Source organism: Poecilia reticulata, chromosome 6 (genome assembly GCF_904066995.2).
Source record: "Poecilia reticulata chromosome 6, P_reticulata-male-v2, whole genome shotgun sequence".
Lineage (NCBI taxonomy): Eukaryota > Metazoa > Chordata > Actinopteri > Cyprinodontiformes > Poeciliidae > Poecilia > Poecilia reticulata.
This window is the reverse complement of record NC_088835.1, coordinates 782,086-801,981: the sequence shown is the minus strand read 5'-3', so window position 1 is coordinate 801,981 and position 19,896 is coordinate 782,086. Positions and strand designations below refer to the sequence as shown.

At 37.0% G+C, this 19,896-nt stretch overlaps 2 protein-coding genes across 3 annotated transcripts; both read left to right on the top strand.

Annotated features, from left to right (window-relative positions):
- Positions 1-742: 742 nt before the first annotated feature.
- LOC103465646 (troponin I, fast skeletal muscle-like) lies at positions 743-7,024 on the top strand. 2 transcript variants are annotated; one of them, XM_008410665.2, is made up of 7 exons: positions 743-858; positions 2,189-2,221; positions 2,432-2,468; positions 5,732-5,860; positions 6,117-6,206; positions 6,391-6,564; positions 6,645-7,024. In XM_008410665.2, the coding sequence occupies exons 2-7, from the start codon at positions 2,214-2,216 to the stop codon at positions 6,720-6,722; spliced, it is 516 nt and encodes a 171-aa protein (XP_008408887.1). In that variant the 5' UTR covers positions 743-858; positions 2,189-2,213; the 3' UTR covers positions 6,723-7,024. The 2 variants fall into 2 exon arrangements, with proteins under 2 accessions (XP_008408887.1, XP_081463714.1); XM_081607588.1 differs by having other exon boundaries at positions 776-854.
- Positions 7,025-8,144: 1,120 nt separating this feature from the next.
- On the top strand, positions 8,145-19,874 carry LOC103465678 (troponin I, fast skeletal muscle-like). The gene is made up of 8 exons (XM_081608489.1): positions 8,145-11,803; positions 14,256-14,295; positions 14,375-14,541; positions 14,789-14,813; positions 18,589-18,704; positions 18,813-18,915; positions 19,024-19,197; positions 19,565-19,874. The coding sequence occupies exons 1-8, from the start codon at positions 11,796-11,798 to the stop codon at positions 19,640-19,642; spliced, it is 711 nt and encodes a 236-aa protein (XP_081464615.1). The 5' UTR covers positions 8,145-11,795; the 3' UTR covers positions 19,643-19,874.
- The last annotated feature ends 22 nt before the right edge of the window (positions 19,875-19,896 follow it).

Sequence of the window (19,896 nt, the reverse complement as noted above, 5' to 3'; positions counted from 1 at the left end):
TTTATTTGGAGTAATAGTGTTATTGGTTTTTTGCAACTCTGTCCCCTGCTCCTCTCTCTGAACTCACAGGTGACTGGAAACGCAGCGTAATTATATTTGTGTAAAGAAATTTGATTCAAAATGCTAGAGACAGGTGTACATCACAAAGCGGGTCAAGCACAAAGTATGATAGCAGATGTTAGATCATTATTTGGATCAGCTGAGAGTAAAACTGCATCTCACTGAGACCGGCTGCCTTTAACTCTTCGTTTCCTCCCAAAGCTTGAATGTGAAGTGTGACAGACTGTTTCCAAAGCTCGTCTCCAGCAGAAATATGGGGTGACTGAGGAATAATGTCCTTCAGCTGGATACATGACACGCTAACAGAGCTGGCTCTGGGATGCAACACATTCCTTCTGCAACAGGGGAAATCTTCTTCATGATGATAAGAACTAGAGAAAATATTTATTTAATGATGAAACAACTTTTCTTTCCCAGTCTGGTGACGGATGAGTTGATGCTGCAGTGAAGATCTTTTTTCTTTTATGATTTCATTTTTTGATAACTTTAGCTATCCATCCTGGGAAATTATTACCATCAGACCTGAAACTTGAATATGTTTCTGACTTTTTCAGCCCAACTACTCCCCTGTAGAGGATTCCAGAAGCTCTTAGCAGGACCCTGAATGAATAGATGCTCCTCCTTGATGAGATGGTGATATTTCAGGCGCTTGATGGCTGATTGGCCTGAGGATCTTGTATTTCCATAAAAAGCCACTCCACATCCAAGAACTGAAGCCTCATATATAAAAACACCCTGATGGTGATTTGTTCTCACTGCCTCTACTGTCCTCCTTCTTGGCTTTCTGTTTCATTGTAGGTGAGACCTGGCTGCTTTTCTATCTCTTTTATTATTCATGGTGTCTCTGTACAGCTGGTAGATGCATATGGACTTTAGTATCAACATGTTAAAGTGCTATGGTGATGAAATCCTGCAATGCAGAAGGCAAAGATTCAACAAGGAGGCAAAAAAAATTCAACTAAGGACTTATTTGCTTTTTTCTCTTTTTCATGACTTTTTAGGATTTGTGGCAGGTATTTGGTTTGCAAACTTATTGTATATTTTATAAAGTAAAATGTTAGTGTTATGCTTAGAACAATTTGAAGAGTGATTTGCAGAAAGCTTTTTAAAAATACATATTTGAAATTTCAAAGTATTGCTTGAGTAACTTATTCTTTTGTTCTCATGTTTATGACATGAAGTTTATTTTTTCTTCACAAATGTGAAGAAAAAATATGCATCTCACATGCATCTCCAGGTTCCTGGAGATGCATGTGGTTCACAAAGAACAGAGGCTCCCTGAACACAACAAAGATTTCTCACCACAAACAGAACTGTTTAATCTGGAGGATGAAAAAAGAAAAGATTTACAACAATGTTTTAATGTGTTAAAAATGAATATCTGCTTTTAGTTTACTGAATCACATTTTGGTGTGATGCTACAGATTAAATGTTTAACTGAGTTGAAAAATGTCTTAGAAAAAAAAATCATTCTTTTACAAAATAAAGGTCACATTTCTGTTGTCCTATAAAGTTTAATAGTAAACCTATTTCTCTGTTTGTTGACATTGTGACAAAAGCAGCTAAGCTTGAAATATACTATGCTATAATCAAATTTGACTGGGTATCGGAAACCTTGATCTGGTACACTCTGAGTCTACTGGACTTACAGTCCACAGACTTAAGTCCAGTGTGTGTGTGTGTGTGTGTGTGTGTGCGTGTGTGTGTGCGTGTGTGTGTGTGTGTGTGTGTGTGTGTGTGTGTGTGTGTGTGTGTGTGTGCGTGTGCGCGCATGTGTGTGTGTGTGTGTGTGTGTGTGTGTGTGTGTGCGCGTGTGCGTGCGTGTGTGTGCGTGTGTGTGTGTGTACATAGGTGTTCTTGTGTTTAGTAGCTGCTATTAAAGATGCTGTTGCAGCACATTCACATGCAAAGTTATTTTCTGCAATAAGAATTAAGTGTTAATTCCCACAGGATGTTTGGCTTATCCCACTCTCTGCGCCAGCTGTGACATCTGACCCTACCCCTAAACTTAGCTCTATCACCCCTCAGCTGCTCATTAAAAGTTTTAATAGGCAACATTGGGACACTGCGGGGCCTCTCGTGTCATAAGGTTCTTATTTTTCTTCTGCTGTTTCTTTTTTCCAAACAGGCTGTGAGAGAAAGAAACTGCCAACATGTCTGAGTAAGTTCTCCTTTTGCTCTCCGCTGAAGAGATAGTGTTTTCAGACCTTTGGTTTAACTTGACTGAGAACATATTCATAATGTGCAAACGTTAGCTCAAAAGCATCAACTATTATAAATACTGACCCATAAAAGAGGAAGCAGATGTATGAAATGGATTAGAATCCATTTTAATATTCAGTATGTTTAATTTTGTTTGTGTTTCTCATAGGAAGAAGATGACTTCCAGCCGCAGGCACCACCTGAAGGTAAAGCAGTCTGCTGACTGGGCTGGGCATTCATCATGTGTTATACTGATTCAGAACTCACTTTATTAAGCAGAAGCTTTGTCACAGTCATTAAATGACAACACAGTTGTTGATGGTGTAATTCTGGTAAAGCAGTCTGGAGGAAAGTATCTTAGAATGTTATCAAAATACTTTTGTTTCTTGAAAATATATATTTTTAAAGTTTTAATGGATCCTTTTTTGTTACTGAAAATCAATTTAATGATTGAGTTTGTCGTGTTTTACTCTTGTTTAGTTTGATTTAATTAATTAATTACTGCCTCTCATTTCTCTGTTCACCACACATTCCTTTACACTTTCTTTCATGTCCCCTGTTGGCAAAATTCACTTGCATCAAATCACGGAGCAATGTACTAAACAACCAGCCCAAGTACAAAAGTGTATTTGGGCTGCAGTTCATGTTATGGACTAATTTTCATTAATCTCACTTAATTCTTTTGGTTTAGTGATGACAACTTACTTTTTTGTATTGAATTAACTTAAAAGTCACACATTTTTAACTTAAAGTAACTTTTTACTTTGATTTTACTTGAAACAATTAAGTTCAATGCCGCATTTGTTTCCTGCATCTGGCATCATGACACAAGCTTCACCAGGGACAGATCCTGTGCCAACCAGAGTGCTGCGATGATACAGGATTGCAGCACCTGATCATGTATCACATAAGGAGCCTTAGTCCTTGATGTGGTCGTTGCAGGTTCAATTCCTGACCTGGTGACCTTTGCCGCATGTCATCCCCCCTCTTTTATTACCCACTTTCCTATCTAACTACTCTCAAATAAAGGCTGCCTGAGCCAAAAAACATTTTTAAAATATCCTTTATTAGTTTACTTTTTTATTTAAAGAAAGCTAAATGATTAACTGTACTTTGCTCAGGTGTAAAAGCCCATCTGAACACTGGTGCTGCAAGCAAACCAGCTCTGTTCTGAATGAAAACGTGGAGCTTTACTTTCAAGAGAACCTTGTTGTGATCCGGTTACAGTTGGACTGGAACTGGACCATCAACAGAAGAAGTGATGATGTGTCCTATATGTAAGAATTTACAGATACAAGTGATCTGAAAATGTTTAAGTTCTCTCTCTACATTTGTCTCATGACCACTGAGTAACTTGCTGGCTGTCTCGTCGCCTCATGAAGAGCTCTTAGCAGTGTGACATCGGTGTAGCACAACCAGCTCATCATGTTGTCCTGGCAATTCTTGTGAAAGTAAACCAAACCAAATGAAATTATGAATCTTTCTTTATTGACCACCCGATCAAAATATGTCATCCAGCCTATTCTAGAGTGTAAATCTCTTTGACTGCCTGTTCATTTATGCTCTTTGTTAAGAATTGTTGAGCTTTATCCCACCGCAGGGTCTTATTTTATTTCTAAGGGAACATTTCATAATTCGGTGCTGTCATGGACGTTCTTTAAACAGAACATATTGCTGGATGTTTGGTGAAGTTCAAGATTTTCTTCTGACTGCCATGAATTTCTGCGACAGTTTAGGCAGAATGCTGCAGGATGTACAGTTTTCTCTTAAAGATGTTTTCTTGGAAGCCAGGTGTGTGGTGTGTTGTGGAACACCTTTTCTCTTATTTTGTGAAAGTAGAGCATGATGTTGTGACTACTAGCCTGACTCGCTCCCTGTGCAATTCCACTAATTAATCAAATCAAGTGGAGTCAAGGTCTGACAGTTCTCTGTCAATAACAAAAACTATTTCCAATGTTTGGCTGCACTCAGCCAACACACTGCTAATTTAAAGAGCCCCAAGTACAAATCAACTCCAAATTAGAAGAATCTTTGCAAAAATAAAACAAAAAACATTTCTTAATTTATGTAACCGTGTAAATATGTTATTAGCTTTTTTCAGCATTACTTTGACTGTAGGTTTTACCTGCCTAAAGGCAGTGTGTGTGTGCCTTTAGGCAGGTAAAACCTACAGTCTAATATTATAAATAATATTAGTCAAAAGATTCTATAGCAAGATGTCGATATGAAAAAATAATGTTTACCATGATATTTATCTTAGTGTTTTCATTATTGCACAATAAAATTTCACTAACTTACTCAATGTTTATCCCCAGTACATGTAATAAGTTTTCCCACCCCAAATGTCAAGTGGGAATGTTGCAATGTGAATCCTTGTTGATCTCCAACCATGCTTGATACTTATTCTCCTACCTTTTCTAAATTACTTTCAATTTTAAATATTTTATATTTTATATATATTTTAATACAACATTAACATATGAGAACAGTGTTTTCTGACTTGTAACGACAGAGACACGCTGTGATATCGCATCACTTTAATAATTTTAGAACATGATGTAGGCTTATTTACACTTAGAAACTAGAATGTAATCATAAATATGAATATGGTTAGACTATAGGTTCCAATCTGATGTCAGTCAATGTTTTCCAGTTTCAGCAAACCTGATTTAAAGTTTGTGTCAGACGCCCACATATACTCGTTATATGCGGACATCTGAGCCCAGCAGTCCTGCATGTTTTAGATGTTCCCCTGCTGACCCGACCAATAGGACTGAGTAATTAGTAAGCAATTGTAGCAAATGATGATGTGGTAAGGAGATCATGCAGACACATCTAAATATCAGGGACCTGTGGGTCCTTAGGGCCACTTAAGTCAGGTGTGTTGGACCAGGGACACATCTAAACATTACAGGACACCGGAGCTTATGATGTAGAGATGAAGAGCCTCGCTGTAGGATGTTGTTTAATCTGCTAAGGCTCTTGGTAGTTTCTTTTGGTCACTATTATCAGTTTCCACTGGCTGAATTTTTACTCAGAACAATGTCAAAGGTCCTGAATGGAAATAGAAAAATAGAGGCGAGCAAAGTTAGACAATTTAAGAAAGTTTTTAGTACTCCATTTGTAAACTACTCCTGATTCCAATCTCACCAAACAACTTAGCATTCTTTAGATGTCTCATGAATAGAAACAAACAGTTTTGCCGTGATGTGTATGAGCAGCTAGTTACAGACTAAACTGTAAGGATAAATTTACTATCTAAGAAAATAATACCCCTAACTAGGTGAAAAATGCACACTATCATCTATCTGTCTGTCTGTCTGTCTTTCTAAAAAAATCTCAATAAATAATAAATATGACACATTTTTGTTCTCATAAAAAGCAGCATTTGCATCAACAAAGCATAAAAGTCTACTGAATAATAAAAACGATTCTTTCATGAAGGCTGACTTTCTGTCCTTCCCCTCAGAGTTTGGTTCTGTCAGTGGCTGCAACCTGGCTTGAAAATGAGAAGAAGGAGCTGGTTGTAGCCAAGGAGGCCTACATGGCTGAGCACTGTCCGGCACCAAACCTCAGTGGAGACCAGGCCGCCCTCATGGTGAGAGACCCTCAGCTTCACAACACGACGCTCTGACAGAGACCCTCTACCAGAATCTCTGTGTTTCATCAGTCCATTAATGAGACTAGCAAAGACTGGTGTCCATTAGTCTTTGCCAAGAAAGGTTTCATTTAGTTTTGCTCCATTACTTATTTACATTTCATTTGGTCATCTTTTAAAATTTAACTTAAAACCAATCACTGTCTACTTTCTAATATCAATAAGTAACTGGCTGTTACTTCTCAATTAAAACAAGGAAGCCTGCAAAAAGATACATGCTCTCATCGACAAAGTGGATGAAGAGAGATATGACTTGGAGGCCAAAGTCGGCAAGGCTGATAAAGAGGTAGATCTTCTGAAGATTTTATCATTCACCTTTATTTTATCATTCATCATGATGATGTTTCATCCCAACATCATCATGATGTTGGAATGAAAACCATCAAGCACCTCTGTCTGGAAGCATGCTGTGAGAAGAAAAAATGAAGCTGGTCCTTAGTTTCAGTTTGATACCGCTCCGTTGCTCCCAGATTGAGGAACTGAAGATCAAAGTGGTGGATCTGGCTGGAGTGAAGAAGCCCGCCCTGAAGAAGGTGCGTATGTCTGCTGACGCCATGCTGAAGGCTCTGCTGGGCTCCAAACACACGGTCAACCTGGACCTGAGGGCCAACCTGAAGCAGGTCAAGAAGGAGGTCAAAGAGGAGGTGAGGGTTTTGTCGAAGGAAGCTTGGACCAGCTGTCGTTGTGTTTTGATAACAGTTGACCGTGTGTGTGTGTGTTTCAGCCCACAGAGGCAGTGGGTGACTGGCGTAAGAACATTGAGGACAAAGCTGACAGGAAGAAGATGTTTGAGAGCGCTTAAAGAACTGAACTCTACACCTCCAGTTGCTCTGGGCTGTTTACACACTTCTGAAATGTCTTATTTTCTCCATCAAATCATCTTTTGCTTCATAAATGAGTGTGTTTCAGCCTGCTTTTGTTATTGTACATTTGTATAGTGCATTAGCTAGAATGGTTGACCGTCCACTGGATGGTGGGTTATTCAAGCCACAACGTTTTTAGGCAACAAGCATCCTCGTCTAAGACACCAAACCCAATACTGTCCCTCATGTGTTCCTTACTTATCAATGTGAGATTTAAAAAAATAAATTGAATTCAATAGTTTAGATGGGTAAAGATGCATTTATTTTGCAATTCTTTTTTATGTAAACATGTTCTGTTTCATACATAATAACTTCTCTTTGAACTCAGTGAGGCACAACACTGTAAAACAGATGCATTAGACTCCATTAGGACCCGTGACAAAGTTTACCAAACTTATCTCATTTTTCTGTAACATCAGTATCAGCATTAAATGTGTGCCTGTAATGGATCTTTGCATTGACAGTTCCGGGAAAGCCAACATTTTATTGTTGCAGAGTGTTAGGCATGTTTATTTGGTAGTAGACTCAATCATCAGTTTCCTTCAACATTCAACAAAAATCCAGCACTTTCTGTTTGCTCATGGATAACCACGAAAAACGAGACCCTAACCCTCAACATTGTGTTGCAGCTACAGCTTTATTAGTCTAGTTCACTGTAATGTTTAGATACCAGAATCAAAGTGCAGATGTGGGTCGTAATTACCTTTTATCCTTAGTATTATACCATGATATAGAATATAGAAATTAATGACAAGAGAATGTCCACAACAGTACAAGATTCCATGTCCTCTATCATAATTTCTCTCTTACTGTTCCAGAATTGGAAAGTAATCATTTAACTGTGAAAGAAATTTAAACTAACTCCAGTCATGCTACAAATCTTTTATTGATTTAGCGTTTATTAGAAGATGAAAGTTGCTTCTTGACTTTCTGTCAGAGCTTAAAATGTTTCTCAGTGTACAGTTACCTCAGCGATCCTGTCAGCCACACAGGGTCAGCAGAGGGCCACCCAACGGTCCCGAACCGCAGGACACTGTCCAGTTCTCTGTCAGAACTCTGCTAATCAGTGAAACTGTGGAAAATGATCAAGGTCATGTCATCATTCTTTAAGTAAAATGCACTAACACTACATCATGTCATCTCCAGCCATGTAATGAAAAAGTCAATTCTTTCCAGTCATACACACATTCCAGCTGATCCTGATCAACAAAAGGTAAGAAGTGTCGACTGTTTTGTTTTGTTCAACATCGCTTTTCCTACTTGACACTTCTTTCCTTATGTAGTGTTTTTCTGTTTGTTTTCAGGTGCAGTGAAGCCAACATGAAAGCAGCCTCAAGACAACAAGTAAGCTATTTTCTTTTTTAAAATATTAAGCTCATTTGCATAAATCTAACGGTCCTGTTTGTATAATCTTTGTGGAAATTTCAAACTTGCAATTCTCACTGGCCTCTCTGTCTTGGGGGAAGGTGACTCTTCTGGTACCAGAATAAAACTTCCAATTGGACATAGTATATAAATCAGTAATATATTAAACACTATAAACCAGCTAAGTCCAAATCACCAAGTAAAAAGTGAGAAATCACATTTAAGGCTAATTATTGATGATCAGTGAAACTGGAAAGATTTTCTCTGGTATTGTATCAAAATCAGACTAATTTGGGAATGCAACAGTTAAAACAAATGTTTAAGATATTTTGCCGTGGATATTCAAAACATGGAGATTGGTCTTTCAAACAAGTAATGAGATGTTAAACAACAATTTTGACCTTACAGAACATTTACATGACTTGTTATTAAGGTTAAAGTCAAACTCTTCTGTGTTCATAGCTTAACTTTTGCTTTGTGCAACATAATGACTGTTTAAAGGATTTGACGAGGAAAGAAAGTGTTGGCATGGACTGCTGTGAAAACTGTGGAATTTTAACACCTTAACCTTAAGCTTAAAGGGTCATGACCCCAGTCAGGCCCGTCCAGCAGCGCCTCTGTGCTAGGTAAGCCTTTCGTTGTGGTGTTAAAGACAGCAAATGGGACTTTAGGGCTCTGTTATATCATAAATACTATGATTATTCCAGTGATAGTGTTATACAAAAAGAACCTAATTGGATGTTTCATATTTGAACTCTTTCATGCATGAATTATGATCCTATAAGTCAGAATTTTTTTTCCAAATTTTTTAAAATTTTCTTAAGGTGGGAAAACAAATTTTGTAAGAAATCAGTTGATTTTATTTTTTATTTTTTTACCTGCAAGATTCCTCTACATTATAAGGAGGGACTGGATATTCTTGAGTTGCTTTTTTGTTTGTCTGCCATGTTGGATTTAAACAAATATTTTTTGGCACTTACGGTAGATGGCCAGTTGATAGTGTATTGAATGATTCACTAGTGTCCACTTCAGTGTTCTGTGTGCATTTCTAACATAAAATTCTGCAAGAAACACAAGAAAATGACTTTTAGACAACTGTCCACTGCAGTGACCGCTAAGCACAGAAGCGCCAAAACATTGGTGATGAAGCGCTAAAACATTGGTGATGCAGGTTTCCCCCAGAAAACTTGCTGAGCTCTGTGCTCAGGATGCTAGGGCAGTCATTCATTCAGCGACCTTTTGTGTTTTTGAGTTAAACGTTAAAATGTTTAACGCTGACAGGAAATTTAAAAATATCACTTGATGATAATGCTTTATTGGAAGACTGGAAGGTTAATACCTAAACATCAAATATAAAGTCTTAAAAAAAGGCAATGACTAAAGAAAAAACTAAAATAAATAAACAATACTAAGCCTGGTGGGGGCATGAGTAAAGCCTGGTGACCCGCCAGGCTTATAGAATACTGAGGGAAACCCTGGGTGATGGACAGTGACAGTTCAAACCTCTGTTTCTGCTGCCTCCACCCCTACTACTATCTCCTCCCTTTTTGTTTGCCTGATATGAAGACTGGATTGATCCCAGTTTGTGGAGATGTCATTTCTTCAAAGTTACCTAAGTGTTGCTAAAAGTAGCCGATCCTGGACAGAGGATTTGGGACACTCCAATGACCCTTGTGGCTCACCGTAGTAGCCTCTGCAAGGGGGCCCCTGGTTCTTCTTATTGCAGCTGTGGAGCCATGCTGAGAAGCAGTACATTAACACACTCTCCACCACCACTCTGTTGTGCGGGAACATAACAATGTTTTCATTTAGTTTCCTCAGAAGGTCTGGTGTCTACTGGACTCTGTTACACTGTTTTATTACGGCCATCATCACAGATCTGCTCTGTCTTCTCAAAACCCCAGTCTGTCGTGACAGACGGCCACTTGTATTGAGCCAGGACCTGCTTCTGCTAGAACCTGATTATGGGGAGTTTTTTTCTCTCCACTGTCACTACATGTATGCTCTATATGAGGAATTGCCATAGAGTCAATGACAATATGTGTGTTTAACAAGCCATTTAAAACTATTTATTACCAAACTGGTTTGTCAGCCAGGCAGAGTGGTGGGTGGATGGTGGCTTTACTGAGAGAGATGAACTCTTCAAGCTGACAGAAACAGTTATCACATGCAGGACGTTATCAGGACCTGCTATGGTCTGTGAGTTTTGTACTGTCTGGAAAAAAAAAAATACATTTTTGCTTTGCTTCTAGTATATCCAAATCAGGACAAGACTTTAAGATATGTTTGCATATGCTGCAAGGAAAACCATGTTTGTGATTTCAACTCATTGCAAACCTCCTGTCAAAAAAAGTTAGCAATTTTTAAAAAGAATGTGTTTTATTTTCTTGAAACCAAAATGCTGATGTTTACCACAGCTGCAGGTAACATCTCAAGGTTTCTTACATTTTTATTGTTGGAGAGGCAATCATTTGTTCCATGTCCGATGCAAGACAAACAGGCATTTATTAAGATTAACTGAATTAACCAGAACTTTAAAAGTTCCTAACTTTAACTATAGACAGCTAAAGTATGTCACATTTTCAGTTGATTAGCAAGATGTGTATTTTTTTTAATAATATATTGATTCTTATGTTGATTTTATAATTTGCATTTGTCCTCCTGAACATGCCTCAAACAGTAATATTCAACATGATGACTGAGTAATCAAGTTATTGGTATCTAGCCATAACAAAATGTAAATCAAAGTATGTGAAGATATCAAATTTCCACAAGATAACATGATTTTCTGAGATGCTGACAGTTGTTTAATATTTCACGTTCATCGGATCATCCTGATCTCACTCCAATTACTGGAAGAAGATCTCAGGTCAGTATTTCCCTTGGTTTGTAATCACTCCCTCTTGCTATTGAACTAAAAGCTTCTCTAACCTCCTGATGTCATTTCCATAACTGTCTACTGCAGCTTCATTAGTAGTACCTTTGCCTCAGTGGCTGCTGGATGTTGAGTCTCATTGTGCTGGTATGGATTAGCCCAGCTCGCCTGGCTGAATTGTTGAGCAATGCATAACACTTTGATACATGGTGATTAGTGCCAGATACTGAGAAAATATTCAGCTTCCATTCACATACAGACCAGGATGAGCTAATGTAAAGTTTATTGCTTTGTGTTAGATACAATTATTGCATTTTATTTTCATTGCAACAAGGTTTATTCTTTATTGAATTATTCCTTTTGATTCCTGCTTGGCGTTATGTTTAGTAAGCCTGCTTCTGGACCTGGTAGGTGTCAGTAACTGTATTAACCTTAAGACGTTTGAATAATTTGAACTACTGCGACTCGCTGCTGTGAGCCACATTTTTGTCCAGTGCTGGTGTCTATTTGTGCTCAGACCTTCGGCTCTCTGTTACCAGTTCAGTCTCAGGAGATTCGTCTTCCATAGGCCCAGCTGTTTAGCACAGTGACCGAGGCATCTGGCCCCACACAGATAAAACTGGCTGCTTTGAGAGCCAGATTAGATTTATTCTAAAACATGATCTCTTCCCTGCAGACCTGTAATGATTACCTAATCAATAACAAGCAGAGTTTGTGTCCCTAAAACTGTTTTCTCTGTCTGAACAGGGTGTGAAGAACAAGCACAGCCAAGATGTCTGAGTAAGTATTAAACTCCAGATGCTTCTGTTGATATTTTATGTTCTTATCCCAGGATCATTCAGATTTGAATTCTCTAAATAAATCCAATGGATCAAAATCTGATTTCTTTCTTTATCAAAACTAAAGAACAGGTTTCATAAAGGTTCTTTGGCAGCTGTGACTTCTGTCTATAATATATATCTTCCCCAACCTTCCTTAAAACGTGTCATTTGTTAAGTTAAGATGTCAATTGATTAATTGATTGATGTATAATATATAATTGATTGATTAATTGATTGATATACAAGATATACCAATCAATATGGTGCATATTGTTGGGATTCCATTTCAGCCTTAGCTGTGTGGCAGGCTGTCTTAACATAAAATAGTTGTTTTGTTTTTTTCTGACTATCTGTGATCATTTTCTAGATATGTAAAAATTATTCAGTTACATTTTGACTGTCCTAAATGATCATTTAAGACATCCGCATTCACATTCTAACTAAGAATCTAACTTGAATTACAAATAATTCAGAATATCTTCAGGTAGTTCAATCAATCAATCAATCAAATTTTATTTGTATAGCACATTTCAGCAGCAAGGCATTTCAAGGTGCTTTACATAATTAAAGAAGGGGAAAAAAAGAAATAAAAACAGTAATAAATAGAAGAAAAATAAAGATTAAAAACATCAAAGACATCAAAACCTGCACTCTAATCCTAATTTAGCCATAAAGAAATCTGGGTTTTAAATTGAGATTTAAAGGCACCCAGTCTTTCAGCTGTTCTACAGTTTTCTGGAAGTTTGTTCCAAATTTGTGGTGCATAGAAACTGAATGCTGTTTCTCCTCGTTTGGTTCTGGTTCTGGGGATGCAGAGCAGACCAGAACCAGAAGATCGGAGGGGTCTAGACGGTTGGCATAGCAATAACAGATCTTTAATGTATTGTGGTGCTAAACCGTTCAGTGATTTATAAACTAACATCAGTATTTTAAAGTCTATTCTCTGAGCTGCAGGGAGCCAGTGAAGGGACTTTAAAACTGGTGTTATGTGCTCTATCTTCCTGGTTTTAGTGAGAACAGCAGCAGCAGCTTCTGGATCAGCTGCAGATGTTTGATTGATTTGTTAGTCAGACCTGTGAAGACGCTGTTGCAGTAATCAATGCGGCTAAAGATAAACGCATGGATGAGTTTCTCTAGATGGTGCTGAGACATCAGTCCTTTAATATTGGAGATGTTCTTTAGGTGATAGAAGGCCGACTTTGTGACTGTCTTAATGTGGCTCTGAAGGTTCAGGTCAGAGTCCATCACTACTCCCAGGTTTAGTTGAAGATTTCTCTAATGATGTCACTGGGTCACACATCACTATGATTCAAGATTTCTCAAATGCCATTAAGATTTGTCAAAATGATAATTTTAGATATCTGAATAAGAACTGCATGACCCCTTGTGCTGCCACTGAGCTGAAAAACAGTTGCCTGCTGAATTTTGTGTGTCCAGCAAAAAATTGAAAGAAAATGCAACAATTTAGAAAGAGTTCAGCACTGCAGGATATGAGAACTCAAACTGTGTGAATGTAAAAAAAAAAAAAATTATTTATACACACACTGCACTTAAAATTTTACTTTATGACTAATCATAATTAAATGTTGATATCTGAAATATATGTTTCAGTAATTCATTATAGATGTTTTGAATTGAAACCTCCATTCAACTTAGAGGAAAATCTGATATTTATACAAGTCAGAATGAGAGTAAAGATGTATTTTGTCTCATTAAAATATAATTAGAAACATCTTTAGTAACTAATATGTCAAATTGTAAACTAATTTGAGATATCTATAATGTAAGTGGGGTAAAGCCGTTTTTATTTAAAACCAGTTGCCGGTTGCCAGTTGCTCCTACTGTCAGAAACTTTGGATTCCTTTTTTGCTGATTCATTTCTCTTTACACGCCTGTAAATGTCTTATTCTTAGTTTTTAAAATATACAACTTCTGTTTAAACATTCTGATGAGTGATTTTGTCATCATAGGTAAAATTCAACTGCTAAATGAAACTCAAATTAATGTGTTATAGAATAATACAGTATTATTAGAAAAAACATAAAAAACAATGCATTTAGTTGCAAATGTAACTTTTTTTTTTGCCAAGTCCCATTTTTTTCCCATCTTGTTTTTTTTCCCAACACAGTTTTGTCTGTGTGTCGGTTTTCTGCTAATTACAATAAGAAACTGAACTAAGACAGTTAGGATTTTCAAGAGCAGGTAGCTTAGCATTAAGACGGTAAGCGAGAATAACCAACCAACTTAGATGAAACCTGTTGTTAACCACACTGTAAAAGACCAAAGACCCACCTGTCTCCTGTCACTGTATCGCTGTGTCGTTTAGTATGAAATATCAACTGACAATATTTTCAAAAAAGAAATAATAATAGCAATTGATACCTAATTGGTTGTTTGTCCTCACCTTACAGGGGAAAGAAAATGACATCGAGCCGCAGGCATCAACTGAAGGTCTGAATTTAACTTTTTTGTATTGGGGGAAAAAAGTGTTAGGACAGTTCCTTTGACTGATTCAGGTGCGTTTCTACAGAGCCTGATGCTGCAGATTTCTACCAAATGGCTCGAGGAGGAGAAGAAGTCAATTGCAGCTGATAAAGAAGCCTACCTTGCTGAGAACTGCCCACCGCCTGACCTCAGTGGAGACCTCACGGTGAGAGCGAAACACACTGAATCCAGAGAGTTTCCTTCTGACACTTAGTCTAACTCAGAGACTACATCTTAAAAAAGGGATTTATTCCAGGTAACAGACAACTGGTCCACTTAATGGTCCACTTCATTTTTGACTCTGTTTGGAAAAGGAAACCTGTAACGTATTTTATTATTTTTTCTAAATTAAATATGTTTTTCAATGTTATGTTTTTAAAGCTTAAACAAGTAACTTTCCTGTGTCCCCAAATAGGAAAAATATGTCTCAGAACATTTTGATCTGGAATGTCACTTGCAGCAAAGAGCAGATCTTTGAACAAGAGGTCAAAGATCACCCTCAAACATTTATGGAAATAACCATAGGAGCTTGAATCATATAGCAAGAGAGTGAGTAGAGAGCAGAAAACTGAGCAAGGCAGCGCTTATACAATAGACTCCGATCTGATTTAGAGTCCTTAAGAGTCTGGAATCATGTTAGGAATCAAACTCCCAAACTCCCTTGCCATCCTCTTGTCTCCAAATTTTGAGCAGATAACTTTTTTTTTAAAGTCTCCATGTACATGAAGACAGAAATGGTGGGTGAATATCTGTAAATGTAATAACCTTCAGGCCTGAGGCCTTCTTACATTATATCTTTATGGTGTTTTTATTAGTTCATTTATCCATAAAATGGATTTAACTTTACATAGAGTTTCACAAAGAATTCTAAAACAAACAAGACTATTGTTATTCACAACAACAATAGTCAATAATCTTGTCATAGATAACTGTCATAACAGATTAAATCTACCCAGGTGAATAAAAAGTATACTAATATACTTCAAACATACTTAAATTTGTGAAAGTACACTTTAAGTATACTAATTATTAAGTGTACTACCTATAAGTATATCTGAAGTATACTAAAAATACCAATTTCGAAATTAGTACATTAAACACACTTAAACAAAATACATTTTTAATATATTAAATAAAAGTATACTTTAAGTAAGCAAAATATGAATGAATATGTATGCATTTTTAAGTGCCTTAATAATCTTTTACTATTTATTAAAATTGCATACAATAAAAAAAATTGTAATCATGATGTAATTTTTAAGAAAGTACCCAATCCATTTTCAGATGTGTGATGTAAAACCTTAGAATCAACGGCATTAGCTCCAGTTCACACTCCAGACCAGATGGTGGCGGTATTGCACACTTTCATTTATTTAAAATACGCCACAAAGAGAAGAAAAAACTTGGTTTGTGGTTTGATGAAAAATTAAAATGGAATATTCACATTCAAAAGATTGTTGATAAATGTAAGAAAAAGTTGAATATATTAAGGTGTATGGCTGGTAGTGAATGGGGGGCAGACAGACAATCGTTAAAACAGATTTATACAGGAATGATAAGATCTGACTTTGATTTCGGTTGTTTAGTTTACAGTTCAGCAGCTAAAACTCATCTGGATAAATTAGACAGTATTCAACATCAAGCATTAAGATTGTGTACTGGAGCATTCAAAACAACACCTACAGCAGCGTTAGAAATAGAAACGGGAGAAATACCATTAGATCTAAGGAGAACTAAACTAGGAATTAATTATTGGTTAAATTTGATGGGTAATAAATGTGATCATCCAACTCGGAAAATGTTAAAGTCATGTTGGGAAAAGGGAAAAAAAGAGATAAGAAGTTATGGATGGAAAATTGAAAAGGACGTAAAGGAATTTAAAATGGATGTTTTAGAAATTAGTCAAACAGATCCAATATCAATTATACCACCCTGGATTCTACCAGAAGCAATAGTAGATATGTCATTAATGGTAAAGAAACAAGACAAATCAAATGTGGTAGATAGATATTCAGTGCAATCACATTTAAATCAGTATTATCGACATGTCCAAATTTACACAGATGCATCAAAAATAGCCGGAAAAATAGGAATAGCATTTGCAATCCCAGAATTCAATTTGAAAATAGGGAAGCAAATTACGGATGGGTTATCAATTTATACAGGAGAAATGTTAGCTAAACTATTGGCATTACAATGGATAGAGGATGTAAAACCACTGCAAGCAATAATTTGTTCCGATTCTAGTTCGGCTTTGATAAGCATAAAATATAACAATACGGATTGTAGGATGGACATCTTATTATAAATACATCATACTCTATTTAGAGTACAAAATATGGGGTTAGTAGTTGTTTTTGTTTGGGTTCCAGCACATATAGGGGTAATAGGTAATGAGACGCTGATAAAACGGCAAAGAAGGCAAAACATAATCCTATTAGTTTTACAGTTAGGACAAGTAAGTCTGAAGGGAAAAGTAAAGTCAATGAGGAGCTGATGAAAATATGGCAGAGAAGGTGGGAAGAAGGTTTAACAGGAAGATGGTTTTATAAAATTCAAAAGTTTGTAGGAAGGAAAAGAAAGGGAAGAAGAAATAGGAAGGAGGAAAGAATAATAAGGTTAAGGTTTGATTATTCACTTTCAAAAGCATAAATCTGGAAAGTGTGATTATTGTGAGAAGTTTGAAACAATAGAGCATGTTATTTTAGAGTGTTAGAAATATGAAGATGAGAGAAGAAGCATGTTGAGAGAGTGTGAAGGTATTAAAGAAAGGTTTAATTTATCAGATTTTTTGAGGAGAGATTTGGGGAGTAGACATATTCAAATAATTATTCGATTCTTAAGATATTTCATAGAATCTGAGTAGAATAAGATGGTTGTGAATGTGCAAAGAATAATGAAGAGAGATATTCAAGTTATATAGAAGTAAAGTTATATAAGTAGGTGTGTGTGTGAGAGTGTATGTTTAGTCAGAAATATTATAGGGATTAAGTATGAAGTATAGATCAGTGGTCCCCAAACTATGGCCCGCGGGCCGGATCCGGCCCGCCTCCACATTTGGTCCGGCCCCCTAAACAAAACCAGAGAGCATTCAGATTTTTTTTCATATGTTGTATTTTCCGGTTTAACCACCACGAGGCTTTTTAGCAGGAAGAGTGTCCTGTAAACTGTGGGTGTTTTGTTTTGCATGGTGCATTGCTGCCATCTGTTGGACTTTTAGGGAACTGCTTGACTTTTATGTTATTTAATCAGTATGGTTGTTGGCTAGCAGTAGAGCAGATGAACACACGTGTTTGTTATGAACGCCGCATTCCAGGTCGAATTCTTCGAAGCCTGGAAGTAGCAGCTTATACTTCAAAACGAGCCTTTATGTTAACATATGAGGAATTCATATGTTAAAATTATTTAAATTACTTTCCCTCAATGGAATATAGACCAGTCAGCCCCAGTGACCGTTTCACTAACGGTTTTTGCCCATGTGCTTTCTGGGTAAAAATCAATCGAGTAATGCGCGCTCCGAGTTAGACGACAACACAACGGGACAACAACCGATGGAAATAAAATGTGTGTCACAAAAGGAGCCCGGGGGGATGAAGGCTGCTAAGTGTTGCTAGCTGGTGGTAAGTTTGCTTATTAATTAGCTTCATTTAATTATAAACAGTGCAGTAAAGATATATAACTTACGTTGGTTTCTTAAATAATTATTTTATCAATTTTATTGTAACTTCTATGATATTACAATAGGAATCATTCAGCTTCATGTTATAACTGCATGGAGGTTGTTTGTTGCGACTTATACTTTAATTCATAAACTAACCTGGTTTTAATTAAGCTCCATAAAACAGAGAGACTTTGATATTGTGAGGTTGTTGTTCCAACTCGTTCATCAATGATTTTATCTTCAACATATGTTTGCAGTTTAACTAAGCAAATGAAGATGAAAGAGGAAGCCAGAGAAATCAGGTGTTAGAAAACCTAAAGACTTTCTGTCTCAGAAGAAGCTCTGACTCCACCAGATCACCAACCAGCTCTAAGGATGAACCTTCACATTGTCTTCATGATGTAAGTTTGTTTTTTCAATGAGGAGCTAGCTACATTTTCAACAACAAAAACTGCTGTGTTACCAACACTAAGTGCTTAATAAACATGATTTGATTTAAATGTAACTGGAAAGAATTTTTCTCTTCTTGTTAATCTAACATTTATCTTTCATTTTTTTATTTGTTGTTGACTTTCAGGGCCTTGTGATGGACTGGTGACTTGTCCAGGGTGAACCCTGCCTCTCGTCTGATGACTGCTGGAGATGGGCACCACCAGCCCCCCTCATCACCCTGCAAGTATCAGTGTGTTCAGATCATGGATGGAAAGATTTTAAGGTAGTTTGTCTCCTCAAGTCTATACTTAAAACAGCTTCATAGTTAATACCAACATCAACTGATTCTATGACATTGCTGACTATTTTTTTCTACTTCTAACATAAACAGGCAAAGACACCCAGAAATGTTTTTCCACCCCAGGCAGCCGGTCCCAATCATCATCAATTCTTATGATGTCACATACATGGCGAGTCCACAACGTCTTAAAATTGTAATATTACCTCTACATTTTAAGTGTTGAACATGGCATTCATTAGTAAAGATGTCACTAACATGTAGTCTTAGTTTATTATGTGAATAATTGTTTCTCTGGCCCCAGATTGAAGATCTGAAGCTGAAGGTGGTGGATCTGGCAGGAGTGAAGAAGCCCGCCCTGAAGAAGGTGCGTATGTCCGCCGACGCCATGCTGAAGGCTCTGCTGGGCTCCAAACATATGGTCAACTTGGACCTGAGGGCCAACCTGAAGCAGGTCAAGAATGAGACCAAAGAGGAGGTGAGGCTCAAAGGTCTAACAAAGACAATTGGCGTCAGGTTTTCACTGTTTTGCACCTTCAGCTTTTACAAAACAGCTGTGACTACTAATAGACTTTGCTTTAACGATTAGCTACGTGTTGCACTTTATGTACTATCCTCTTTATTTCAACTAATAACAAATCAAGAGTAATAATCATACCGTTTTTTTAAAGTAGTACAGGACATATTTTACAGTAAACAACACAAGACTTTTCCAGCCAAGAAACTGTAAAGAATTCAATGGAGATTTTTTTCATTTCAGAGAAATCTGTTGAGTTCTACTTGTTTCAAGCCCTACATGTGTTTTGTCAGTTTTGTGTATTAACAATTCTTGTTGTTTGATTCAGCCAACAGAAGCGATCGGCGACTGGTGTAAGAACATTGAGGACAAGGCTGACAGGAAGAAGATGTTTGAGTCTTCCTAAAACTCTTCGGGACTCTGGCGGATGATAGCAAGGAGACAGGTCTGACTGACTGAGTGCATCTCTGTGTCCCCTGGAGGCGTTCAGGGCCCAAGGCGGGGCACTCTGTCTTGCTTTTCTAATTGTCACTGAGCACACTATACTCCTGTGAGAGTATAACTGTTGGCTGAGAAACATCACATCAGAATGTACCAGTTTTCATGAAAGCAGTAGAAATAAATGTTTTGAAATATGAGTTGTTTGTTGCTGCTTTTATT

What these genes read in the sequence shown, in the direction of transcription:
- LOC103465678 (XM_081608489.1), top strand. An exon ending in GCCGCAGGCATCAACTGAAG is followed by an intron (nt 14,296 to 14,374) that starts GTCTGAATTTAA and finishes GCGTTTCTACAG; the next exon opens with AGCCTGATGCTGCAGATTTC. An exon ending in AGCAGATCTTTGAACAAGAG is followed by an intron (nt 14,814 to 18,588) that starts GTCAAAGATCAC and finishes TGGACTGGTGAC; the next exon opens with TTGTCCAGGGTGAACCCTGC.
- LOC103465646 (XM_008410665.2), top strand. An exon ending in GCCGCAGGCACCACCTGAAG is followed by an intron (nt 2,469 to 5,731) that starts GTAAAGCAGTCT and finishes CCTTCCCCTCAG; the next exon opens with AGTTTGGTTCTGTCAGTGGC. An exon ending in TCGGCAAGGCTGATAAAGAG is followed by an intron (nt 6,207 to 6,390) that starts GTAGATCTTCTG and finishes CGTTGCTCCCAG; the next exon opens with ATTGAGGAACTGAAGATCAA.